The sequence below is a fragment of the Elaeis guineensis genome, chromosome 1 (genome assembly GCF_000442705.2).
Source record: "Elaeis guineensis isolate ETL-2024a chromosome 1, EG11, whole genome shotgun sequence".
NCBI lineage: Eukaryota > Viridiplantae > Streptophyta > Magnoliopsida > Arecales > Arecaceae > Elaeis > Elaeis guineensis.
In genome coordinates this window covers 152,471,328-152,498,306 of record NC_025993.2, presented here as the reverse complement: position 1 = coordinate 152,498,306, position 26,979 = coordinate 152,471,328, and the positions used below count along the sequence as shown (strand labels likewise).

The window sequence follows — 26,979 nt, the reverse complement described above, 5'->3', positions numbered from 1 at the left end:
TGGTTAATCGTGGCGTCACTCCATAATTTCCGATAAAAGGGAACAGCGATTGCATAAATTGAACCTCGAGCTAGCATTGATTGGTGATAAACTGCAGCTATATGAAGATTGGCAGATAAAGCTTCAACACTCGGTATGGCATCCTTTGATTAACCTGACATTGCCATATTCCAAGGCTGCGCGGCACAAAATTGGCTAGAAGGTTGTAACTCTGCAGTGTTGAGACAACCTTCAAGATTATTCTAGACTAGGCAAAAAAAAAAAAGAAAAGAAAAGGCAAAATTCAACATATATCTCTGTTCCTATGCAGGAAATTTAAAACCATCTTTTTTTTTTTTTTTTTGATGGTTAAAGTACAACCATCATTTAATAAGATACAATGCACCTAGTATTAACCTTCCCCCCACCACCCAAAAATAAACCTCCACGCGAGTTACATTTCTAGTTAGAACCAAGAACACAAAGGCTACACGTCCATGAAGCATCGAATACCGCAGCAAGACCGAAAATATAACTTTCTCGTACGGAGTGCAGGATACAGCAGTGATGCACTGGCAGGAAAGCAGCTGCTACAGGAATGAGGAGACAATTTATGCATGCCAATACGTTTGTCTCGTTTTACCTCTCCAACACAATTGTAGACAACCATATATCACCAACATCCCCTATAAGGCTGACCAATGCTGCAACAATGAACATTATGGGAAGGCATCACTGCATCACATGCTTCCTGGTCCTGCCTGCAAGGTGCGACTCTTCTAGCCAGATGGGGATGAAGTGACAGGTTGAAGTGTTTGTTATTTCACTATTTACTCAACAATATGATAGGGTCTGCAAGGCTGACAAATTGTGAATATTCCTAAGGCATTTCCATTCTTCTATTTGTTCTCGTATATATCATGATTTACATTCAGCAAAGCTACCAAAAATAAACAGAAACTATGAGAACTAGATGATGCGTTACCGAAAAAATTAGTTTTACAACTCCATCGATGGGAGGTTTGAGGCCTTATCCTGGAAATGGTACAAGAATTTAACTTACCGGCATGCCTGCTCTTCATTACAGGAGGGTATAAAAGTGGACTAATCTAATCCTCAGCACACATGCACACATGCAGAGAGAGAGAGAGTCACTTTAGCTTTTATCCATTATGTATCCCGGTAAATTGGCTGCGGTGCCCACTTAAGATGCAAATTCAGCCTTCCAGATTTAGCCCCCTCTAAAGGAAAGCTATCAGTGAATTCTCCCTCCATTATCACCCTTGTTAGCGTCATGATGCATCTCCCGATGTAATCCTAAAATGGTAAATGACATCGTTAGATTTTCTTTTTTTTTTTTTTTGCCAAATTTGAATGCAACTGCAATGATTTGAGAGGTTCAAATGCTTTTGTTACAGTAGTTAAATCAGAACTCTTAGACACAACAAGCAGCCAAACCAACAAATTAGACGAGGAATGTCCTTCAAGAATCATACGTACCTTGGCATACTATCAGAAAAAACTTAAAAGATACCCAAGCTTTTGCAAACACACATGCAGCTCATTACTGCAACCAACAAATAAAAAGGTCAGAAAAGAACTCACCTTTCCAAATGTATCATGGTCATAAACTTCCAAGATAAGCAAATCATGTAGTCCATCTTCCACGACAAAGTCAAAAGTCTGATTCCAGGTCGGATTCAAGCTTTCATTTACTACCTGCAAAACAGGGCCAAAGTTTTTCACATTTCACAAGCATACAAGGTTCTCAAATTTCATTAGGATCAGAAAGCAACCCTTGTTTTGTTCTTTGTTTCTAATTTCTTCATACGCAGCACAACAAATGGGTCTGCCTTCCCCATCACATCCATTGCAGGCAAATCTTCTGCAGATATAACTGTCACAGAGAGAACTCCTCGCATAATAACATCCTTTTTCCTAAGAGTTGTCCGGTCAATCTCCGCCTCGATTCCATTCACCTCACTTTTGAGGGCCTTCTCCAAAGAAGTCATTGAGAAATTTTGACTGGCAAAAGGATTAGAAAACTCATTCTCCATGCCAAAAGGACAGTACAGAAGCTCTAGATGCACCTGAAGCAACGAGGCAGAAGATATGTTACTGGAACTATTGCAGCTCCAGAAGTCAAAAATACATACATTCACACAAATATATGCATATTATCAATAAGAACAGAAGTTTTGAGCAATAGTAAACTTGTTAAGCCTCAACTTTCCTCCAACAAGTTGTTCGACTCAATGACCGATGAGTAAGAATTTGATAGGCATTTAGCAGGAAGGACTGACAAAAATGGTGACTAGATATTACAGCCATCAGTCTGATGTGCACCCTCCATGTTGAATTATAGAGCATTAGGAAAACAATTATGCAAAAATCTCTAAGCAAAAGCATCTGGATGTAAATAACCTTTACTCTAACTGACAAGCCATCCCACATACATATGACAAGCTCTTAACCTGATGTCAACACTAAACTGGTGCTTCCTGGTGACCCAGCAACTTCAGACAAAAGAGGGGTCCTGCCACAAAGCAAAAGCCAGTTGACAGGCAGGACCCTTCCTTACTGTTCGTGCAGTTCAAGTTCATGCAATCAGGAAGCCATTCTTTAATATTCTGCTATATCTGAAGAAACTCTAGACAGACACAGAGATTTTGATATAAGGCATAAATGAAGGGAAAAAAGGATAAAAAGCATAAACAAAGCAAAATATCCCAATTAAAATGAAGTAATGTCAACATATAACATAATCAGATGAAAGAGTGATACCAAGCAAGCATATGCATGACTGCAACAATTCTACAACAACATTATACTAAATTTAGAAAGTAACATAATAGGACATTTTCCAAAATAGAGCATAAAACATCATTTGAAAATTTAAGGGAAGAGCAACCTTGTTGGAAAAAGTGAGAAAGAACCAGGCTGCTAAAACTATGGTTACTTGAAGGATCTATAGTGAGACCTAAAAGACCAATTAGATAAAATAAAAGACCTACTCAACAGATATAAAGCTCATTCAACTGCAGAGAGCATAACCCAAAAAAACTTCCCAAGACAGGAATAGCATAAAAAGATATCAGTAGATAACTATATATCAAGCTACAGGATATAGAATTATTTATTAAGCCTTCATAAAACAAACATAACAGGAAAGAACAGAACAGCACCAAATACTCAACCTTTTTCTTTGACATTTTCTCACAAACACAGGTTGATAATCCCTTCATATCACTTGGTCAGTCATTTCATTGGCCAGCTTTAGAATTTGTGAAGGGGAAAAAGAAACAACAAAAGAAACAATTATAGATCTGAAGATAAGGATGAGCATTCTTCAACTATATCCATAAAAAGCTACAAGATTTTTAGGTACGATTTTTTTTAGTCATTTGTAAATGCATTCCAATTCACACTGCGGTGTGTGAGCTTCTCCTAAACATGCTTTATTGAGTTCAGTCCAGGAATCTATTAACAGACTACCTTGTAGATATTTTTTGCCTTTTTAAGTTAAGATCATCATGTCCAAAAGTCCAATAACAGAATCCATTATTAAATCAAGGAATTGGATCAAACAAAAAGCTCATAATACAACAAAGACACCAGTGCATGTGAAATTGGAGAGCAAAAATCATTATCTTCGTATTAAGAAGAATGCAACTGCCATGGTTCGCCGTACCGGGCCGAACCGCCTGGTACGGGGCGTACCGAGCCGGACCGGTCCCTTACCGGTCCGGTTCGGGCCTTTTTTTCGGAACACAATCCTAAACCGCACAGAACCGCCCGGTTCGGTGCGGTTCGGGCCCATACCGCCCGGAATTGGACGGTACGGCTCGGTTCTGGACCGGTTCGGGGTGAACCGAACCGTACCGTCCATGAGAAGGGGGGAGGGGGGAAGGTGGGAGTCTTTTCACGTGGTTGGGGGGAGAGGGGGGAGAGAAATGGGCGTGGCCCACTTTACATGGGGGGAGGGCCTGGTGCTTTAATAAGCACCAGGCCTTCGGTGTTCTTTGAGAGTTCTCAGAGAACACCAATGGCCCATTAAAGCACCAGGCCTTCGGTGTCCTTTGAGAGTTCTCAGAGAACATCCCTGGCCGTGGGCAACTTAATCGTTGAGACCTCCAAAAAATTAGAAAAGAAGGCAAAATTTCGTAAAATTAGAGGAGTGATTTGAGAAGAGGCTGATCTTTGGCCGGAGGTAAGATAATCTGTTATTTTGTTAGTAAATATTTTTTTTTTGTTTTTGTTGTTGGAAATAGGATAAAAATGAGATAACATAAAAATAGAAGAAAATCATGCCAAAATCTTATGATTTTGGTATGATTTAATTATATGTGATAGATCTTTGGAAGATCTACACGATGACACCAAAATTGATAATTTTCGTTAATTATATATTTTTTAAATATTTTTAAATATTTATTTATTTAAAAATAAAAAAAAAATAAATTTTAGGAGAAAAAAATTAGAGTTTGGGAATCATGTTTAGAATGATTCAAGCTACTTAAATCTAATTTTAATTTTTTTTAAATATTTAAAATTAAAAAATTATTTTTTTAATTATTTAAATTAAAAAAAATTAATTATAAAATAAAAAATATATAAAAATAGTGTTATATTTTAGTTAATTTAAAAATATTATTTGAAGCATATAACATATTTATTTTAAATTTATAAGTTTTAAAATAATTATTAAAATTATTTTAAAATTATATATAATTATTTTAATTATCATTAAACTATCGTGTTTTGTTATACTTGCATATATTTTAATTATATATATACTGCGGACGATCTTGCATGTGGAGTAGGGTCCATGGATGTATCTGGATCATCCTGCATTATGGATCCTATTATCCACAGCCACCTTATGATCCATATGCATATGGTGCATCCGAGGCATCATCTTCTAGTGGTTACTACTCTATGCAGCCTGGAGAATCTTACGGATCAGATTTTGCTACTGGCATATTTGGATGGGCTCCTCCACAACCGTACCATCATCTCGAGGATACTTCTCAGAGTCAGAATTTTAGCGAGAGATCTGAGATGTCTTACAATCCAGAGAGGATGCATTATGGGATAATGAATATTCGAGAGTACGGTGCAGCTTGGCTAGAGGGTTGGATTGATGTCCCTTCAGACTATGCTGATGATCCAAACATCTACGAGCGTCACAAACACTCGACAAGAAATTAAATGCAGAGTACATCTTAAGGTTCGTATATCAGTTATTGCGCTTTGTATTTAAATATTTAGATACATTTTAATGCATATTTTATATATTTTTTCTTTAATTTTAAAATGACACAGTTGAAATATAATGTAAATAAATATATGTTTGAAATTTTGGATCAAAAGTCTTTGTACCGCAACCTAACTCCAAATTGAACCCAAATATATCAATAATATGCAATATAATGTCATAATGAGGTTGTATTTATCAATTATTAACTTCAAAAATCCAAAAAAATAAAAATAAAAGTCGAAAAAAATATTGTGTACCGATACCGGATCGGTACGCTTGGACGTACCGAGTGTCGGTACGGTACGGTACCGATACCATACCGGTCCGGCACCGCCACGCCGTCTGGCACCGGTACAGCGAACCTTGATGCAACAGATAGTAGGTGACAGATTAAATTAGTGTCTTCTGTTTTTATTTCTTACTTAGTCATTCTTTACAAGTATCTGGCCTTCTTTATCTGATACTTTGTTGTACTCTAGAAGTCTGAATTTGTGAAAAGCATCTCCATATTTATTATTTCTTCTATAGCATGTCCAATACGATATAGGAACTTTAAAATACTTGATTTTGTCATGTAGGTAAAAAGATAGATAGAAAAAAGAAAAATTTTATGATGTATAAAGCTTACCTGACCCCTATCTTTCCTGTCTCTTTGGACTTCCAGATCTTTGACAAGTTTCAACCAGACATCCCTCACTTTTCCAGGCTGAAGGTCCTTTAACCTCACTTGAGCACAACCAATAAGCTCAGATGCCTGGATCCCTTCATCATCATATATCTTTACTGTCAAATGCTGAGTAGATGCATCCTCAACAATGAACTCATAGTGTTCATTCCAGATAGGGCTCAAATCATTGTTCTGTAGAAGTTACAAAGTCAGCTCTAGATAAAAGACATGATATGAAAAACAGGAAAAAAATTTGCTTGTGGACTTACAATTACTTTACTAGTCTTCATTCTGTCACGTAATGGACGTATGTACAACACAGCATAGGGATCAGATTTTCCTATCAAGTCTTTATTCGTTAAGCCCGTTGCCTGGACAAGCTTTACTTCCAGTATTCCAACAGGTTTCAGTTCTAGGTCACTAAGCAGCAAAAAAAATGTCATTGACATTGTGATACAATTGGAAGCATCATTTTCACTTGAAATACACCAATAAATGACCATACCTGTAATCTCCGGGTAAAATGGGAACAATTTTTCTTACTGGCCATGTTAAGGTGTCTTCAATGGCATCACGTATTGTTCCCTAGATAAACATATTAGTTTTGCGGTATCAGGAGATATATATTGTGTGCATGCACATAAAAGAGGTCTGATGTGATAGGGTGGTAATTGTCTAACCTCAATTGCATTGGAAATTCCAGGAATAGATGATATTTCACCGCCGATAACTTTGAGAGTAAAATCCAGCTTTTTCTACAGTCAAATGTATATTGTTATAATTTATATAATACACAATACCACAAGAACTAACAAGATCAAAACACTAGACATAGTATTTCACCTTCTCTCTCAATGAATAAGAGATGGCACCAAAGCAGGGGAACTCCTCCACCAATGGTTTAAAGATTAAACGGAATACCCCAGTAAAACCAATGTTTTTCACCTAGGTTCGAAATTTTGCAGCTTGTAAGAATTTTGTAGATTGAAGCAACGCCAAAAACAAAAAAAGATCCATAGCTGAGTACTTACCATCAACTTCCATTAAAGTAAATTTATGGTTTCTCAAGTTCCATAAGTTTATGTATTCATTTTTTGAAACAGTAAAGAATTCACTAAACAGAAAAGAGAGATACTTATATACTGTATTACCAAAGCAAATGATTAGTGGATGATCCAAGCTAGAGCTTGCTTGGCTCACTTGAGATCAGCTAGATTAAGCTAAAAATAGGAATAAAACAAGGTTTTAAATGCTTGCCCATGTGAAGCCAGTACCAGAACTGACACTAGGTTCCTACAACATACATTAAATGCTTTTATACTTTTAATTAAAAAGGCATTTATAAATTCTTCAGTTATTATATTTTTTTATTTTTGTTTTAGTAGAGCTTTACATGTGCGCAACATGAAAAATGCCATTCCATGCCAGTCACTGGCTAGGAAGCTCCCTGATCCACAACACAAATCCTTGAAACATATAAATAATTAAACTATAACATCTATTACTCTAGTTATTATAAAATATTTTTATTTTACAAGTATTTAGGACTAATATAATTTGTATACTAAAGAATGTATTTCAATTGTAACATAGAGATAAATGGTGGAAATTTGCATAAGGTGTGCATAAGTCCTACAATGTTATATGGCTTTGGGTATTGGGCAATAAACAGATTACATGAAAACAAGTTGAGCATAGTACAAATAAGAATGCTAAGATGGCTGTGTGGCAAAACTAGAAAGGATAAACTGAAAAAATGAATATATTACAGGAGCTAATAGGAGTTAAACGTATGTGTGCATGGGCATGTACAATGAAAAGCATCGCTTGATTTCAAAATGAACTGCACTTGAGCTCGGCTTAGCCTCCTCTATTCAAAATGTAGTAGCTCATAATTATAAACCCATAAGAATTTAGAAATAACACTAACATAGAAGAGCTCCATGCCTTATTTAAAAATGCCAATGCAATATGTTCTTGTTTTTAATCTTGGGAGAAGGCAAAATCCTCTAATATAATGAAATATTACCCCAATTATCAATCACACAAACACTACCAGGATGCCCTTATACTTTTGTAGATGACACTTTGAGAGTTTCCGAATGAGGCTGCTCAACAGCCTCAATTCAAAACATCAAGACAATAAGCCTCCAAAGAATCCCCAGACATGGGCCAGCTCTGATAAAAAACCTAGCTCTCTTCCTCATGAGTGGTGTACCAAGTGCATTAGCTTCTCATTTATTTATTTATTTTTTTTTAAAGGATCTGAACAGCAGCATCACATTGGCTCCCTATCCAGAAGGACCATAACCCAATGTTGCACACCAGATACACCTTCATCGAGATACATCTAATACGAGCACATTTTTTCAAAAATATACTGGACGTTAGACAAGCATAGCATTGTGATTCATATTTTCCAAAACTATTAGTGTACTGGTTTTGCCACTTTTTCAAATAGAAAGGAAGCCAGGAAGAAATAGACTTCAAAAAATAAAATAAAATAATCCCAAAAGCTGATTCATCAAGGATGCAGCAGCATTGTGACTTAAATATGCAGTTGGCCTCTCCAACAATCACTTCAGAATATCTACCTTCGATGATCTTAGACTTCACGTTCTCTTAAAATTCCAAAGATCAATAAAGCTATCTCAGCTCGACTGTCATTTTAACTTTCCAATCCAAGTAAGAAATACTTGTATTACCTGTATAGGAAGTGCCACACCAAGTTTTGTTCGAATATCAAGTATAATACTTGGATTACCATCCCACTGCAACTCCAACTCCATAGTAATCCCAGAAATATCATCTTCAATGATAGAAACTCCTAGAAAAAATGATTATGTTACAAATTTCTGATTAAAAAATGATAGCGGAAAGCTCTTTAACAGGATAGCCCAACAATTAAAAATCACAAAATGCCGTAAATCATCAAAAAATCTAATGTGCAATGATATGTATTGCTTTGGATCTAGCAGAAGTTATATTTATTATTTTTAATAATAAAAATCATGAAGGTAAAAAAGAGAAGAATAAAATCAAGCAACCTAGTAACAGCAATGAATTAAATTATTATAATGTGCTTACTATTGAAGCAGTAATTCAGCAAAGCGAAATTCAGATGAATCAACTGGGTATGGAGTACACGCAACAAGCAGATGTAATAGCAACTGAACCTACCTGTAAATTGTGGAGCAACAGTACCAAGAGTTAGCTTTGAAAATTTAAGTGAAGCTAAGATGGCTGATCTATATTGTTCAAGAACTGGCTCAACAGAAGTCCTTATCAGCTCAGATGCTGCCTGTGACAATCAAATTGTAAACACAATCAAGAAATCCTGTGCAAGGAGGAAATTGCTTCCTTAATCACATATTAGTCACCCCATCCATATAAGTTTTCTATGGATGTCTGCACACAAACTGATACGTAAAAATTGATGCACGTCATTCAGAGCTCGGAATCATAAAGCAATACACCAAGAGAGAACAACTAAGTACCTCATTCACATAAGGCCAGATTTTCATCAATTCAAGGTTGAGCCAGGTCAACTGCAAGAACGAAGAAAGCAGAATCAGTAAGACATTCATAAAGGAGGCACATAAAGAATGTCATTTAAATCCAAACAAAACTAACTCAACTTCTGGCGGTGTGAGAAAACAACCCATGATGGGTAAAATTGAGCTGGAAGAATCTTTCTGGAATCTTCGACTGTCATCTTCGAGAAAGCTGCCACTGTAGCAGCCTGCAACAAGAATACACATTCTCCATCAGCACTGAAGCCTCAAAAGGCGTGCATTTTTTATCTAGTCAATGTCAAATGAGGTAAGAAATCTTTTGATCCCAATTATGCACAAAACACAAAGAGAACATAAACATAAATGTGACAATATTTTTAAGTTGAGCAAATATTGGTGGATATATTATTTCAGAAGCAGAGAGCCGAATCCAGATACTACAGACAAGCTGTTAAAAAATATTTTAAAATTAAATGATCTCAACCATCTATAAATATTTAAGTAATCAAGTTGGTTCCTTGATATCCAATAATCTCACTTATCCACAAGTTTTTGCATTTTAAGTATAATAAAATGTATTGCAGTGTTGACATTTAAATATATAATGCAGGCCTCTATGTATATGTTATATATATCCATCCAGACATTGACATATTCTACACATGACATATATCTTCATATAATTAGTAACTTAATTAGCATTAAATTATGATAATGTATATAACATAGCACATGATGGAGGCCGCCCCCAAGTATTCACTTTATTAGGTTCATGTTACATTTGTTTGGTCTAATATTTTTAGGAGAAACCTTCTAAAGTACCTTTTGATCAGGACAAGCTGGGTCTTCTGGTTGGGTTGGGCTGTGTCAAACCCACATTGTACCTATTTGCTGCTCAGGTGTAGCTTTTGGACCCAAACGTAACCCATAGGTCCAAAGTTTTTAGTACAAGAGACTAGGATAAAGGAGCTAGCAAGGCATATTCCATCATTAAAGTTGCTAGGACAAGCCTAATTTTGGAGTTAGAAAAAGTAATAACCTTGTTAAAAGCTGAAGCATAAAGTTGGAGATAAAACATAATAAAGTTGAAGATAGAATAGAATAATCTACAATTAGTGACACTTTGTCATTCCACCATGCTTGTTATAAAGAATTGCTGCTGCATCAGTTCCTATGGCTTTAGGGAGAACCTAATTATCCCCAGGTGATCACCGTTCAGTTTCATGCACTATTTGGTTCAGTCAGCAAATGAATATTTGTGCTGTCTGAACTTCTTGAACTGTTGCTTCTGGATTGCATCGCTACTTATCTATGTGTGTCGACCTCTCCTGACACTTTAGCATAGCTGTTGCATCATTTTGACACATCCTATTCCAATTCATCTCTCATCTTTGCGTATATCCCTAAATTTCCTATGAATATGCTATTTATTAATAGATTATCCAGATCATGTTTGTCCTTTGATCCCCACACTGTATCCTCCAATGCCTACAAATAAAAGGAACAACCGGTGGAGGGCGTGTGGATAAAGAACTCAACTATCATAGCTGAGTCTCACTGAATTCTGCATAACATTCTTTAGTGTCTCCTTGTTAGCAGTGTTTTTTTTCCCCGGTTCCTCTCATCGAAAATTAAAGTCTACCAACTTGCTTGTTATCTAAATCCGAAATTTTATGCAAAAGTTGCCAGGTAGGAAAAAAACCATAGAACTGTATTCCACAAAGAGGATAATCATCATGACACACCTTTTTCTCTTATTAATACTGATGTTTAAGAATCCTTAAGAATAACAGAGATGCTTTGATTTCATTATTAAGTTAATTCTGTCGATAGTTTATTTCAGAGTGACTTGGATAAGGCATGCCAAACTATTTGATTTATTTAATAATTTTCATACTGACTTAAAAGCCAGTTTGATAAATCTATTAAAACTGTATAAATAGACAATGTTGTTATAATCTAGAAATATGTCTTATAACTGCAAAAGTTTCTAAATTATTTGGTATAGCATATTAACCTTCATACTCTGTATGCAGCAACCTAAATGAAATTTTTGAACAAAAACTTTTATTGAAATGACCTTGATGATGACTCCCGCTAACATGACTACTGGTTATCAAGCACATGCCTTTCCAGTATTACAGATAATTTTTTCTATTTCCCAGCTATTTTTGTTCTCACTCACTTCCAGCCAAACTCTCTGGATGTGCATGTTTCTTTTGGAACCTAATCTAAGAGGATACTGGATGGACGTGCATTCTTAGTTATTCTCACATTAAGAAAGGGTCTAATGTTAAAGCACCTGATTTTGCAAAAATATTTACTTACTTGGATGACACATAAGCTAGCTCTATAACCTTTTCTCTACTCTAAGGGTTTTTCCTGTTCCTTTTTTAGTGTCTTGTAGAATGCCAAGAATCAAAAACCAATCAGCTGTCACCTACAGCCACAATTACTAAAGCTTCTGATTTAGAAATGTCAGAATGCCAACTAAGCAGAGATTGAAGAAGAATCATCCTCTTCAGTCCTCACAGCCAACCACTAAGTCCAAAGTCCCTTAATCTTAAATTGTATTCCCTTTGTTGGTTCTAGACGGAAAATAAAATTGTAGTTCACTACTTTTTTTTTAACACTCTAAAGGAAAAAACCATAATGTCTGCAAAGTTTTATCAAGGAAGCAGCTTAATAGCTAGTCCCACAAACTGAAATCTCCACCACAACGACATGAATTGCATTTGCACCGCATTGACATGACTGTGTCATACAATCTGCACCACGAACACCATTTATATAATGCCAGTACAGCTAGACGCACTCTCATCTAGACTTGTGCTTCTTAGCGCACTCAAGATATCCTTTCTTGACACAAATCACAGGTTAAAAGTTGGTAATTAACCATCAGCAATCAATACTAAGAACAAGATCTTTCCTTCAAAATTCAAAAGATAAAGGAAAAAAAAAAAATCTCGACCAACCATTCCTCGTTATCCACAAGCAAATTCATCAAGTCGGGCTAATAGCCAATCAAAATACACAAAAGAAAATGGGAATAAAAAGGGACCCCGAGAATGGTAAAACAAGAAAAGAACGTACCAGCTCGGATCGCTGCTTGGATCGGTAATTCTCGGAACGGACGAAGCCCATCACCAGCCCGACCCCAACCACGACTCCCAGGAACAACCCCAACAAGAACGCCATCTCCGACACCTCCACCCGCCTCTCCCTCCACCCCAAGAAAATATAAACCTAACCGGTAGCGGTTTGGATTTCTTGGAGGGGGTCGGGAAGAGATTGAGAAGCTTATCCAACGATGTGGGCACGACAAGAAAAGACAGACGGATAATAAAGGAGGCGAAGGAGGATGCTGCTCCGGCTTCGAATTTGCTCTATTCTTCGATGGGAAGCTCTCTCTGGATCACCACATGGATGGATGGACGTTGGTGTTCCTTTCAGCTAAAATAAACCACTGTCGGCAATGATATTTTTTTTTAACTTGGAGATCGTCTAAGTTCGGTTGGACCTGGGCGTTGTTGCGTTCGGTTATGAGGCCTGGAGTTTCCGGATTATGGCCTCGTTATAAACGGGACCGTCCCTTGATTAAGAGATGTTTCCTTTCTTGGATTATAGTGTGAGAGAAAACAGGGGTGGTTGGTCGGTACCGTTTAAGTATGTCACGCTGACCGGTTTTAAATTGGGGCCCATTTAATTAATAGATTAGGCTCATTAGGACTGAAAGGATTCGAAAATTTTAGATTATTTAATAGGAATAGAGTTTATATAGAGTGCGTTAGAATTCTACGTTTACTATTAAATATTTGGTAGTGGAGTTAATGACTTCTTAATGAACATTAGTGCCACTAAGATACCATATTTTTGATGTTATATAAGGCATAAGAAAATGTACAGATTATACAAGATAGTTTGGTATAAACCTTGATGAGTGTCAATGATCAAGTATTTACTAGCTTGACTAAAAAGATTTTACAAAATATTTTTAACCAGACTTGGGTACACAATCAACTATGAGAAATTGATTCTCTCTTTCTCTCTCTCTCTCTCTCTCTCTCTCACACACACACACACATTGTATTGGTTCTCTCTTTAAGCTAAAATCAATCTAGTCCATCAAGCCTTTAATAACTTGCAAAGTGATTTTTATTCTTCCCTTTATTAACATGTTATCTTTCTTTTCCCTTGCTTTACCCTTCCCTTTATTCTATTTTTTTTCCAGCATATGCACATCATTGGTATTGACAACTAAAATAACCAAAAATGCTAGGCCAAATGTAGTTCAGGGAACAGAGTCAATGCTCTCAAACGCTGAAATGATACATTGTTTTAGGATTATTTTCCTTTTGTGTTTGTATAAGATAGATTTACTCAGAATGAGAAACACCATTAGTCATGTTCTCCAATTTATCATCTTCCAGAATATAGTGTAAACAAACAATACTAAGGAAAAAAAAAAGATATATGAATTTTGTTTGTATCTCGCCTTCTATGTCAGGATGGTACAATTGTATACCTATGTTATGGGTTTCTCAGATTTTTTATGTTTCAAAATACAATCTTTTATATATCTAGGATGCTTGGATCCAATTATTGGATAATAAATTATTTGAATGTTTAGCTTCTTGTGTTTGTAGCTTAAAATTTCAAGTTGCTAACTATGCTTCATTTTTTCACTCTTTGTAAAATAAAATGGGACAGTCCTGCCACTTTTTTATTCATTGGGGGCTTTGCTTTTATATTTGTAATATACCAGACGTAACGTCATAATGTATCGATTATTATACTATAATTAGTTTATTTATATAGATATTTTTATTTCACTTATCGTAAAACATCTCTCATGGGTAGTTTTGCTTTTATACATGTTGTATGCTTTGGAATGTTTAGTATAATATCTTAATTATATAAAATAATTAATTAAATATGCTTTTGTATTAGAAGGATGATAACGAGCTGCTGTTCAAATTTTCATTAATTTTTAATGATTTTTCTTCCTTGACACTTTTTATATCACATCGAATAAGCAAGTTCTATCGGGTTGAATATGTCCCATGTATGAACAAGCTAATATTTGTTCATTTTGGAATTTGATAACTCCACAAACCTGTAGGTAGACTACATTTTAGTAGGTTCCAAATTCATAAGATGGACCAGATAATGACTTTCTAGGGTGGCTCGATTCTTTGGCTTAACTCAAGTACTTTTGAACTGAATGAAGACTCTTGAGCCACTCTCCATTTCCCAGCAATAATTTTTGTATGTTAGATTGCCCAAAAATCCAGCTAAACGGTGATCGCGCGATCAGATTCTGTGATTTTTTTTTTTTTTTTTAGGTAAAATCTCTTAATTATTTACCAGGAGCTGCTACAGAGACACGTTGCCATGTCCCAGTCCGGGCCCACTCTTAACGGGACCATCCTCGCAATGATTCAGTGGAAGCCCCGGACGAACATATGGGTACGTGTCGCCTGTTGACACAGCCATGTGGACGATTGTTGTACTCTCCATATCATAGCTTTTTCACGTGCGACTTTAAGGTACGAGTCTACTGGAAATTTGAGTTCGATTTGTGGCCACGGATGCTGAAGACCGAAGACAAGATCGATTTTCTGAGCCCGCTAAATTGAAGTCTTGAAGATATCCCGAGTTTCCCACGTGCGTTAATTTGTTAGGAAGAGTCCAATAATTTCATGGCTATGCTGACTCAGCTGAGTCAATTATGACATGGTGGCACCTTGAGTTCAGGGGACCGAGGAAAAGCCACAACCCGGTCTTTAATTGGCACCCACAAAGTAACACCAAGAAGGACGAGGACAAGAATTGCTAGTTCCAATAAACGTAGGACCAGAGATAGAGACCTTGGAACAAATTCAGATCCATCTCATGATTCTCATCCCCCGTGGTCGGTGCGACCGGACCCCGAGGCCACATTCGATTGGCGCTCGGATGAGTGACTCACATGTTGGTGGCCACGTAATAGGTGGACGCTCTCTCCATTGTGGGTTCGTTTGCACAAGTCCATGTCGTGGGTCCGAGCTCAAGTGTACGACGAGTTACCGAGAATCTGGTTAGCTTTGAGATAAGGGAGAAGTAATTGTTCCGACCAAATACACCGGCTCATTGGTGGATCAATCCAATGGATAGGAAAATGCACCGTAGCGTACATATTATATACATGTTCTTTTATGATTTAACAATATTATTTAAGGAAATCACCATCTGATTTTTTTTTTTTTAATTTAAGAGCCTTATAAAGTTTTGGGTTATCTCATTCCGGATGGAACATGTGAAAATCAATCAATTTATCAAAAACCTGAATCTAAAGTTAACACAAGCATCAAAATTTTCATCAAAATTAATTAATTAAAACATATTTTTTAAGAAGTACAAAAAGTTATTTAAAAATATTGAGTAATCTATGTTGCAACCATCCTGATGATTATCATCTTCAAAATCTGCTAGCTCTGCATCGCACTTAAACTTTGTGCCAGTTTATCTATCACACTCCAATCACTGATACGTGCTCCTTGAAGTCTGCAAAACCAGCTGCTTATAAACCCTCCTAAACTGTATGTGTCCGAGAACCAAGGCCGATACAAGCACAGCATCCGAGGATTCATGACAAGGAGATTGGCAGCACCTGACTGAAAATCCTGTACACCAATTTGTTCATCCATGTTCAACTACTATGACACTGATGTTTTAAATTTTCTTGCAGATGTAAATGATGCAACAGGCTCGATGCAGTTGGCAACTGGATTCAGAATGCTGCTACAGTTCTATCTATTTCCTCAACCACCTGCTAGGAAACCCCCCATCACTTGCATGCCCTTCAACTCTCTAACAATTCTACTGGTTATTTCCTCTGTTTCTGTTGGGGTGCTATCACAGCTACCATCCAAGCATTAAGAGTTGGGTACATAAAAGACTGCTGTCAAAATTATATGGTGATAGTGATACCATATCTAAAATTAAGAGATGTTTCCGAGTCCACAGATCTAGCCATATCATTAGCACCCATTAGCATCATATCAGAATCAGCCTCCACAAATCTTTCCACCAAGGTCACTCAGAATACCACACAGAGGATTCAAATCTATGCAAGAATGACCTAAGCTATCAAGTTCAAAAATTACAGCACGATCTAATCACATATACAAAATGTGGCTTCTGAATAATATGCATAAACTCTTCAGTTGTCCACGTCATAGAACAAAGATTGATTGATGAAATATACCATCACTGTTTTATTTTTCTGCTGTCTCACTGTTGAGAACAAAAAGAAATGTGAATGATACTGGAATCGTGAGAACAACATAGAAAACTGTAGGTTAAGTAGTGCTCACATCCTATTCCGGAATACAGACATAAACAACTGATTTCCTCTACAATGCCATCTCACCTGCAGCTTAGCAGAGCTACTTTATGCTTTTGCTGAAGCTCTTCCTAAATTCCCTTCGTATCTCCCACAGCTGTTCTCCGACTTCTTTCATGTCCGGTCGATCATCACGTGTAGGGGCAGCACATTGGAATGCCAAACTGAGCATCTTCCCCAGTACCTCCTCATCTACCACTTCCTCCAGCAAAGGATCCAAAATGTCCCTTAGATTGCCCACATTATATTTATGAAAAGCCTGAAACATCAATATATGTTTTTAGACAACAACAATAAATAAAAGCTGCATCTCCAAGTACTAAACTTTCTATCATGGGTTATATTTCAACTAATGACTAGGTGCTTATGAGTATATCAAGCAATTCTAGAATAATTGCAGCTACAATGATTGATATGTTTTCTGAGAGCAGGGAGGCTAATGCTCACCCATCTAACAGTAATTCTTTCATCTATGCCTCTCTTGAGTTCCACCGGACGCCTTCCAGAGAGAATTTCTATGAGCAATATTCCAAAGGAAAATACATCACTCTTGGGCGTGAGTTGATAGGTCCTTAGGTATTCTGGGTCAAGGTACCCAGCTGTTCCTTTCACTTTGGTCGAGATGTGAGTCTGTTCTGTGTCGGATGGGCCAGTTCTTGCAAACCCAAAGTCAGACACCTTGGCTCTATAGCTTTCTGTCAGCAGAATGTTAGATGACTTCACATCTCGGTGAATTATCGTCTTTTCTGTCGACACATCACACCAACACAGCAGAAAACAAATTAGCATGTCACATGGAGAAGAGAAGGACAAACTGAGAGAAATCGACATGCCAACTTTATTGCCAAGATGCATATAAAATCTTCAAGATGTATTTAGATACAATAGCTCCATAACTCCAAAAAACAATTTTCTTGTAATGAAAGAGAAGAGGCAGAGGCAGGTGTGTACATCCTAATATGAAGCAGACGTATGCAAGAACAAGCTGCGGTGGAACACATTTATCAACCAAATTTAGAAAGAAACACATTGAGAAAGAGAGAGAAACATATTATACATACATGCACATTACAAATTATATTAGCAGTGAATGATATCTTCATGAGAAACCAGGAGAGCATTGGAAATGGTCAAAACATAGTTACATTGAATTGCCATATATGGCAACGGTGTTTCTTATCAAGAAAGGAAAACCCACAAAGGCATGAATATCATGATTGGGTGCATCCTTAGTTACCTGGAGTGCGTGTGGGTGTGGGAGTACAGGAATAGGAAGCAGTTCTCATAAAATAATAAAAAAGTAATAAAAGTAATCATAATAATATAAACACTTAGGAAGCAGGCGCGAGATGAGTTTCTGAGGAGATTACAAAGTGGATGCACCACCCTATGCAGACAATTCTTGATACTACAGGCTCATGATCAAGTAATTCACTGCTCAAGGAAATGAAAAATCCTTGGAACCTAAGTGTCACATAAGTATTAATCTCATTTATCTGCAGAAGAGATAATCTAACATCACTGATACAGATAATAATGGGATAGACAAATCATCTGAATGCCCAGCAGTTAATATGAAAAAGAGGCAACAATCATCATCATAACCAACAAGCCTTTTTCTACTAAATTATGGCTAGGTTTATTGGCAGTGTTGAAATAGGTTCCTTTAAGCAGGTTAGATTTTTATAGAAGAATTAAGTTCCAGTCTGATGCCTTTATCTTCACTTGAGACTGGCATTGACACAGCTGGTGTGGAGCTATAAAGGATGTTTGAAAAAAATACAATATGGCAAATCCAGTGAAATAACAATTATTGTAAGAACTGAATATTCAATTTCATTCTAATGCTAATGAATAACTGCTTCAAAGCAAATGTGTGAATCTGAGCCAGTGGAAGGTCTAGAATTGCCATCAACAGGTTTGTGCTTGGCATAGAAGAAGCATATGTAATTTATGGATACTTTGAAATTTTGATGTAGAAGGTTTGAATTCTTCGGTTCTCCTCCATCATGGAAAAAGGAAGGTCACTGAGAGGAAGATCCTCACCGCTAACAATTAAGCCAAGATGTGTATTGAAAAAGTAAAATGAATAAACCTGGGTTGGGGATCGAGCCAATAACAAGGTTTGCCATACTAGTGCCTATTGTACCATACTCGGCATATTGTATTGTACCGATATCGAACAGATATGCATTTTCATACAGTACCGACACAGTATACTTTGCCATCTCATACCATACTGTGTATCGATACTGTAATGGGACGGTACTACCATGGGGTCCAATACCAAGACAGCAAATCTTGGTTGATAATAACTTCCTTTGCCTCAACAAGAATGAATTAGTAAATCACATGGTGCATTCATTAGATTAGTTTAAATACATTTGTCTGGAGAGGACAATTAGTGCTAATGGCAATAGATGCTAACATGGCTTTTGCCTTGGAGTATTCCATTAATAGGTCGTTAAGTTTTGAAAGCTTGGAAACTTACTTTAATGCAAACAAGTACAGGGTTTCTAACAAGATAAAAGAATCATCTAAAATGCTCTTCTGAGAAAGATCTTACTATTATCATCATCACTCAGGCCTCTTTCATGTAACAGATCAGCTAGGGCACACATCTGTAAGCAAAAGATAGCCTGTACACAGATTCTATGAATTGGTGTCGAATTCCTCACCAGGCAAATTCAGGCAAGAGAAAAATCTACCATAAACTAATAACCCTAATTGGTGGGTACATGACTAGTCATAGTTTCAGCTCTACCGCTCTGCAACCAAATATTCCTGTAGTCAGAATCTAAATGAAGATGAAAGATAAATATTTGATTTAGAGAACCGTATTCATCTTTATGACATAAATTATAAACCAAATAGTCAAACTGAAACATAATTAGTTTTTAGTTCCTTAGAGCCCTAACTTGAGGGGTTATTTAGGTCTTATTGCTGATGACACCTTTTTCGTGTTGCCATTTTCTACAAGAGGAAAGTCCGATTTATTTCCTTCTTTGATTTATATTATCTCCTCTCTGTTTCTAGATGGAAAAAGTAGGCTTGAATACATATTATAAAAATATGACATTTTTTAGTAATGATACTCAAAATATGCTATTTGACATACCAATTCATCATAAATAATTGGCAGAGAAACTGCCACATGACATGAGGTGTCCAGAGACAAACACATATATACAAAAGCAATATTTGGCGGCCATCAGAAAGAACTACAAATATGATATTTATAGCACATATCACTGGAGGAGTTACGACCAAAATTTAAGGACAAGTGATGAAGAAACAACATAGAAGCATTGGCTTGGTGATCTAAGGTTACCTTAGAATGAGTTGCTTGGTTTTGTGCATAGAGTCCAGAACAACAGGGTAAAAAGTAAGATAACATGGCCAGGGATGGTGAAAAGCTATGTAAAAGCTACTTGTGACAGGGTGTACAGCCTTTAGTATGAATTGTTAAGAAAAATAAGTCACGAAGTAAACTCAAATAGCTAGGATACAGGTCCATCATTTTGGTTATGGTTATGATTGTCACTTTATTAAGAAAGCAATACAAGTAAGAGAAACAAACACAAGGGAAGGGATGACAATAATATTCCTCTAGGTGTGCATGCATGCGTGTGTGTGTTCTAGTCTAGATTCTTCACATATCTAAAAGAATCTTTGAGGTTTAATTCCTGATTACAAGAGCTTAATCTATAGAGCAGGTCTTCATACCCACCAATTTCCCCTCTAGGTTTCTTGGCAAGCTCCCTTCTTGCCCAAGCTGCCTAGGCCTGGAAACTGGCAATGATAAAAAGGGTTTATGCCAGGTCATAGAACATCAGCAAACTTCGATGAATAATGTCTTTATCCATTTGTTCTTTGTTACAGATGGGAATAATAATCTTGGTTGGTTTTTCTCTCAGGAAATAAGTCATGGCACTTTCTAAGGCTTTACAAATAGCTAAAGAACTTTTCTATGTTAATCATCTATAACTCATGGGAGCTCGTAACTTAAAAGGCCTTTCATCTCTTTTGATGTTTGAGTATAAATTTGACTGTGAAAGGTCAAACTTCAGGGTACTTCTCATCCCTGTCCAGCAAGACAACATAGAAAATAGGTATTTTGGACCTTCCGAGGGAGACTATTTCCATGAGATGCAATACTTTAGCCTGTGGTGAGACTCATTGATTACTCAAATAGTAAATCAATGAGATACTGGTTTAAACTCAAAGATCCAGGTGAGATGTTGATGATGATGGAATTTAAATTTTGTTGACAATTTCCAAAAATTTAAAAATCTTCTGCTAACTTAAACATAATATCTACTGTTTTTTTTTTTAAATCTGAAAATTGAAATTCATTTTGACAATATCTAATGATTTCCATATCACAGATCATAGATCACTAAGAAGACACATCTTCACACTTCAAAAGGAATGGAATTGTTATTGAAGTCATGTTGTAACTTGCCTGAGTCAATGAGTAGCAAAAATCTGAAGTCCATTTGTAAATAAATAAAATAAAGCATTTATTTGCTGGACAACAATAAAGCCTTGAAAGGGAAATTTTCTTAGCCTCACCTGCATATAGATGGAGATAAGTCAAGGCATGGGCAACATCAATAGCTATTTCTAGTCGTTGCTTGAAGTCCAAAATCTTGCCATGCTGACCTGCCAAATGAAATGAATGTATTTAAGCTCCATGAACAACCAATATAGTAATGTAACAGAATCTGCAACTTACCATCCAGATGCTCCCTGAGAGTACCATTTGGAACATACTCAGTAATGATAATGCGCTCATTTCCTTTATCAGTGTAACCAAGCAACCTAACCAAGTTTTGATGCTCGATTTTCGCAAGAAGTTCAACTTCATTACTAAATTCATCTCGTAATGCTGGAATATGTTCCTGTCCAAAAATCTATCAACAACACTGTAGAAGCACATAATATTTAAGGAAACAGATGTCATCCTGCATGTAATAGTTATATTGATAAAAAAAACCTATAAATCAAAAGGAGATGAAGAAATGTTGTGCTGCAAATTAGTTCATCTAGAAGCATTCAGCAGTACATTTGAGCAACTGTGAGCACAAGTTCTCTAAGCCATTTATCTATCTGTTAATGCAAATTATGTGGACTTGATGCAATTTATATCATTCTGGGCAAGCTTGTCAACAACCCAAATGCTTTGTTACCTTGGAGGCTTGGGGATTCATGCATCAAGTTCCACCTTTTCTGCTATCCACAAAATTCTCATCTGGCCAACAGGTTCATTCTGCATTCTCCTCTGTATTAGTTCATTCTGCTAGCCAGGAAACCCAAGTCCATCTCATTGATTTCGTCATCTTCATGAACTCTAGTGAGACATTTTTCTTTTTTCTCCAGAAAGTGATAAATGCACCATTTTTTTGTGAAAAACTAGATAGTGTATGGAATAAAAGCCCCAAGATTGTGCATTTATGACAACTACACTGTCAAGAGCATTTTGCGCATAATATAGATTTGATCTTATAGACAACAGTTCTCCCAAAATAATTCAAAATTCCAGCACAGAGACCTAGTGTTTGGGAGAATATATATATTCCAAATGGCTAGAAACATCACCATGTTGTTCTCTAACATCTACTTTAGTTTGCTGAGTTTGATGTTTATTTTACATAGAAGAAGAAATATGAAATGACTTTGTCAAGACATTTAATTTGTCAGAAACAACAAAATTCATCTGCTTGCATGTCTTTATCTATAATTATATATGCTTATGTCTACCTTTTGTAGCATGTACCTAACATGGAATATCTTATATTGCTTGCATGTAATCATCAATATTACTTGCTTATGGTGACAAGACCTTATGTAATCATCAATATTGCATATGCAATGAATATTTTTTAAAAATCTGGACATTGATACTCAGTCAATAGCTTGATAAAATATTTCATGCTAAAAGAGGTTTTGATAGAAATATTTATATCTATGAATAAATTTAGGTAGGGTTGCTATTCCATATGATAACGAAAATCTCTTTGGATATTTTATTTTGCAAGTCAACAACTCTGTCATTGACAAGGCCTAACAAAAGGAAATAAGTCAAACTGCTAAAAGAGCTGGCTAATAGTGTGAGCTTAACTACAAGCCACCTGAGCATATAACCATATTATACATGTGATTCTGAGTTTCTGTAGTTTAACTCAGTCTGTGAAAAACACTTAGATAGTTACCTTCTTTGCTCGTTTAATAGCAACAATGAGACCATCTGGCAGCACAGCCTTGTACACAGTTCCAAATCCTCCTTCACCTAACCTTAATGAAGGAGAGAAGCTCTGAGTAGCTTTGATGATCTGATTGATACTGAGATTTACTGATCCAATTGTACTCAATTGAGGAGACAATGAGAACCGAGATGGGCTAGGAGGCACTCTGAGTGGAGTTGTGGGGATCTTTCCAGAGGTTGAACCTACTTCTATGGATGAAACTGAATCCACTGCAGTGAATAAAACTGTTTGGTTAGGATGCATAAACAATACTATTAACATGCCATGTAGAGTTTAATATCAATTTCAACAAATAAGGCTATCTGCATGTAGTTATGGTACTCAAGTTAACTAACCAACCAAAATGTAAAATAGCTTAAGGGAGAATCACATATACAGAAAATGTCAAGTATTCTGTAAAGGAAGACATCATTGTTGGAATTGCTTGCTAGAATTTGTTTAAAATGTCAACTTTCTCCTCATATTCAGTTCCACTTATATAATACAAAATAAAACACCAGTACAAACATGAAAGACTTTGTCATATTCAGTTCCACTTATATAATACAAAATAAAACACCAGTGCAAACATGAAAGACTTTGTTTGATGACTTGTAGTAAGACAAACTTGTTGAGAAAGATCTCCTGTATATACATGTCAATGCAAATTCCAGATACATAATTATGTATTATTTGATACAAAATCATGGTACCAGCCATAAAGAATGGATTTTATGCACCAAAACTTAATAAGGGGGAAAAGGATAGAGAAAATAACAAGGTCATACTGTAGAAAAAAAAAGAAATCTGTAGAACATACAAATGATTATGTTCTCAGTGAACTATTCACAAATCTAAATCCAGAAAACATTCTCTGGTTCCCTTTGCAACAGCTTGTGTAAAACCCGCTGCAGAAGAGGTCTTCCATACTTTCCACCAAAGACAATTTTACCTTTACCCTCATCAGTATTGCAGTTGGCATTATTATCCTCCTGAATAATTGCATTCACGCCATGCTACCATTTGCTCTACATTCAAGGATTTGTATCCCTGCCATAAATCTCTTTTGCAGATCAGGCAAAGTAAAGCCATAAATAGTGGATGATATATAGAATAGTATAAATAACAACAAAATAAAAAAATTATGTGGTTGAGCCAAGATCAAATAAAAATTATGTGGCTGAACCAAGATCTCCACACAAATTGGGAACTGAGAGAATTTCTAATTTTCTAGTGTATCAACAAAGTTGCAGCATGAAAGGGATATTTTTAAAAAATATAAATAAGAAAACTCATCAGAATTGACCAAATATTTTCCAAGCTTCAACCCAACTATCATAGATTTGGTAGCATAACCCAAGAGAATTGCATTGTATATACAACATATAATTTAAAGAGAATCCCCCAAGAAAACCAATTAGTGGATTGTAGAGACATAAATGGCAACCAGATCGTAATGGAAGTTGAATCTGCCCCCACGCCACCACCCCCTCCTTTTCCCACATATGCACGTGTGCACTAGAAAGATTATGGAGATGGATTATAACTCATGATGGCCTTCTTTATACTTCTCACAATTTTTCTTTGTTTAAAAAAAAAAAACATACTAGCTTTACAATGAAATGGTACAGCACAAGGCACATCTTGAGACCTCGAATCAGTTAATTTCCATCTCATTCAAACACAGTCAATGTTTTACTTTGGTACCATCCTGCATTTTCTGAAGGAAAATTGTAAGATGTATGTATAAAACTAACATGACTCTACTATGGATCAATTAAATCACAATTTTACATAATGTATGAAAACAAAATGCACACCCATAAGAAAATGGAAGCTATCACATGTGTAGTAGATGCGCTATTACTGAGAAGCATTTTCTGGTAAATGAACTTGACTGCACATGTTAGGCAAGCTGAAAATGTTAAATGGCATAATTTCCAAGCTGACTCACTTGAATTCAGCTGTCTAGCTAGAACATTATGCTCGCTTCTTTCTTTCCTCCTTGCATGAACGCAAGGGCACATAAAAGCACAACAGATGAGGAAGATTCCTGGTACAGCCAGAGGAACATTATCTGATGGTGAAGAATGTTTATTATCTAGCTCTTCTTCTTGCAACTGACCCTTTCTGGTCAACTGCTCAAAGTTGGAAACATTTGCTGATAACGGCAGCAACAGTTTCCTCCCTGCCCTCCGAACTAAATCCACTGCAATATGCAACACGAAAAGGAGCAACCATCATACATAATCTGGTGAAGTGGTCTTCTCTATAGCTAAAAGAACCACAATAAGTTGCAATTTAAAAAGAAACTCTTGTGAAAAGACTCAAAACGTATATTTTGATATACAACAAATAAAGGCGAAATTAACCGAAGAAAAGAAGCAAAAACATTATTTACTCAATTAGCTAGAGTAAAAGATGTGGAAGACAATATAGTCTAATGCAAGAAAATTGTAAGTCTTCCAATCAAATCACCTAATTGAATCCAAATAATTGGGTTTTATGGCTTCTCATCCATTTCCAACAGTAAGGACTTTGTCCACAGAAAATTCTGAAAACATTCAAATGATTACCATTTACCAACAAAATAACACATTCTCATCGCATTATAATACAGTAAGATAAGTAAATAAACATAACATAAAAAACCAATCAACCAATGATGATCCATTCGACAAGTATTTACCAGAAATATGATTGCACTTCACATTGACTGGTACGTTAAAGTCCTGACGACAGTACTCCTTGCCAATTCTCCTCCATGATTCCACCTGGGAATCACATAACAGACACCCACTCTTGAAATAGGTTTCCAGTGCTTCACATATCAAAACAGGATCCTCTATCCTCTCTTGATTAATTGAAAGGTGATACCCATCCGACGACTTTGAGTAGGCAACATGATCAAATCTGCACACTTTCGAGAGGGTCGGTACCGATTCACAAAGCAAACACCAAGGCAGTTGCATCAGGATCAACAGAGGCAGAATAAAATGAGCCATCTACTCAGAAATTTGGGCACAGACACCACTGAATGCTCTCATTTTTAGCCAGGAATGAAAAGATTGGAAGATTCCCACTTCACCAAAAAAACCAAAGAAGATTCAAAAAGAAAAAGAAAAATAGGTGTCAGGATCTTTCTGTGATTCGTTCAGAAACCAAAACCCTAGGGCGATGGTGCACGGATCAAATGGCTGGAGATCCTTTTTAACTCTTTTCTGACAAATTTCAGCATAAAAACCTCTCACAAATATCTGTTCTAGGCGAATTAAACTCGCACCATCCAATACTCGGCACGCTGGATACAATCTGGTTCACATGAAAACGGATAAATTAAAAGCTGCTGACCAGCTTTTTGGGCTCCTTTTAAAGGAACTAAAACAGGACCACGGAGGACACTTTCAGAAAAACGATGGAACCTAGAAACCGGTGGCTGACCGGTACGGACCAGGAAGGCAACCCGACACCGGTCCGAGGGCACGTGGAGACGACCGGGCACCGGGAGTTGACCGCTTGGGGTGACGTTAACCGCGTACCGGCTTCAAGGAGCGCGAGAGTCGGCCCAACTCCGGAACGTTGGAGGTGGTAGATTTGACCACTCATAGGGTGGGAGACCTCGTTATTCTCACTCCCATTCTGGCTTCATTGTCACGCCGCGAGCGGAGGGCGTCGAAATCTCGTGGGATCGTGTCAATGGTACAGCGAACCGCATATTCACCAAATTAATGACGGACACGTAACAATAACGTCCGAAGTATGCGGACAGGTCGGTACGTGTAGGGAAACTTGATAGAGAAAGAATTTTCAGCGGGGGTATCCAGAGTACCGGATGAGGGGATAAAGAAGCATTTAAAACAACGACACCGAAGCTAATTGAAATGGGTTTCACGGGTGATTGGGTAGGTCAACCGTTGCCTTCT

The 26,979-nt window shown here is 36.6% G+C and overlaps 2 protein-coding genes across 6 annotated transcripts; both read right to left on the bottom strand.

Annotated features, from left to right (window-relative positions):
* Positions 1-847: 847 nt before the first annotated feature.
* On the bottom strand, positions 848-12,946 carry LOC105039055 (synaptotagmin-5). 2 transcript variants are annotated; one of them, XM_073244064.1, is made up of 13 exons: positions 12,515-12,946; positions 9,546-9,648; positions 9,404-9,456; positions 8,994-9,207; positions 8,612-8,733; positions 6,750-6,851; positions 6,587-6,661; positions 6,412-6,491; positions 6,176-6,326; positions 5,868-6,098; positions 1,776-2,069; positions 1,585-1,698; positions 848-1,296 (listed from the first exon to the last, which is right to left on the bottom strand). In XM_073244064.1, exons 1-13 carry the CDS (start codon positions 12,617-12,619, stop codon positions 1,150-1,152), a joined length of 1,791 nt encoding a protein of 596 aa, XP_073100165.1. In that variant the 5' UTR covers positions 12,620-12,946; the 3' UTR covers positions 848-1,149. The 2 variants fall into 2 exon arrangements, with proteins under 2 accessions (XP_073100165.1, XP_073100167.1); XM_073244066.1 differs by having other exon boundaries at positions 9,087-9,207; positions 12,515-12,944.
* A 3,516-nt stretch (positions 12,947-16,462) lies between these two features.
* Positions 16,463-26,417, bottom strand: LOC105039054 (calmodulin-binding receptor-like cytoplasmic kinase 3). 4 transcript variants are annotated; one of them, XR_012134672.1, is made up of 8 exons: positions 25,746-26,415; positions 25,011-25,265; positions 23,024-23,286; positions 21,547-21,712; positions 21,384-21,473; positions 17,256-17,554; positions 16,780-17,067; positions 16,463-16,699 (listed from the first exon to the last, which is right to left on the bottom strand). XR_012134672.1 is itself a non-coding variant. In XM_073244079.1 (8 exons), exons 1-7 carry the CDS (start codon positions 26,059-26,061, stop codon positions 16,852-16,854), a joined length of 1,605 nt encoding a protein of 534 aa, XP_073100180.1. In that variant the 5' UTR covers positions 26,062-26,415; the 3' UTR covers positions 16,463-16,699; positions 16,836-16,851. The 4 variants fall into 4 exon arrangements, 3 of the variants coding, with proteins under 3 accessions (XP_073100180.1, XP_073100173.1, XP_073100185.1); XM_073244079.1 differs by having other exon boundaries at positions 16,836-17,067; XM_073244072.1 differs by having other exon boundaries at positions 16,463-17,067; positions 25,746-26,414.
* Positions 26,418-26,979: the final 562 nt, after the last annotated feature.

What these genes read in the sequence shown, in the direction of transcription:
- LOC105039054 (XM_073244079.1), bottom strand. Translation starts at nt 26,061, where the DNA reads ATGGCTCATTTTATTCTGCCTCTGTTGATCCTGATGCAACTGCCTTGG. An exon ending in GAAGTGCAATCATATTTCTG is followed by an intron (nt 25,266 to 25,745) that starts GTAAATACTTGT and finishes TGCATATTGCAG; the next exon opens with TGGATTTAGTTCGGAGGGCA. An exon ending in AGCTAGACAGCTGAATTCAA is followed by an intron (nt 23,287 to 25,010) that starts GTGAGTCAGCTT and finishes TATTCACTGCAG; the next exon opens with TGGATTCAGTTTCATCCATA.
- LOC105039055 (XM_073244064.1), bottom strand. Translation starts at nt 12,619, where the DNA reads ATGGCGTTCTTGTTGGGGTTGTTCCTGGGAGTCGTGGTTGGGGTCGGG. An exon ending in GCTGAATTACTGCTTCAATA is followed by an intron (nt 8,734 to 8,993) that starts GTAAGCACATTA and finishes CATTTTTTCTAG; the next exon opens with GAGTTTCTATCATTGAAGAT. An exon ending in ACAGGAAAGATAGGGGTCAG is followed by an intron (nt 2,070 to 5,867) that starts GTAAGCTTTATA and finishes TCGTTGCTTCAG; the next exon opens with GTGCATCTAGAGCTTCTGTA.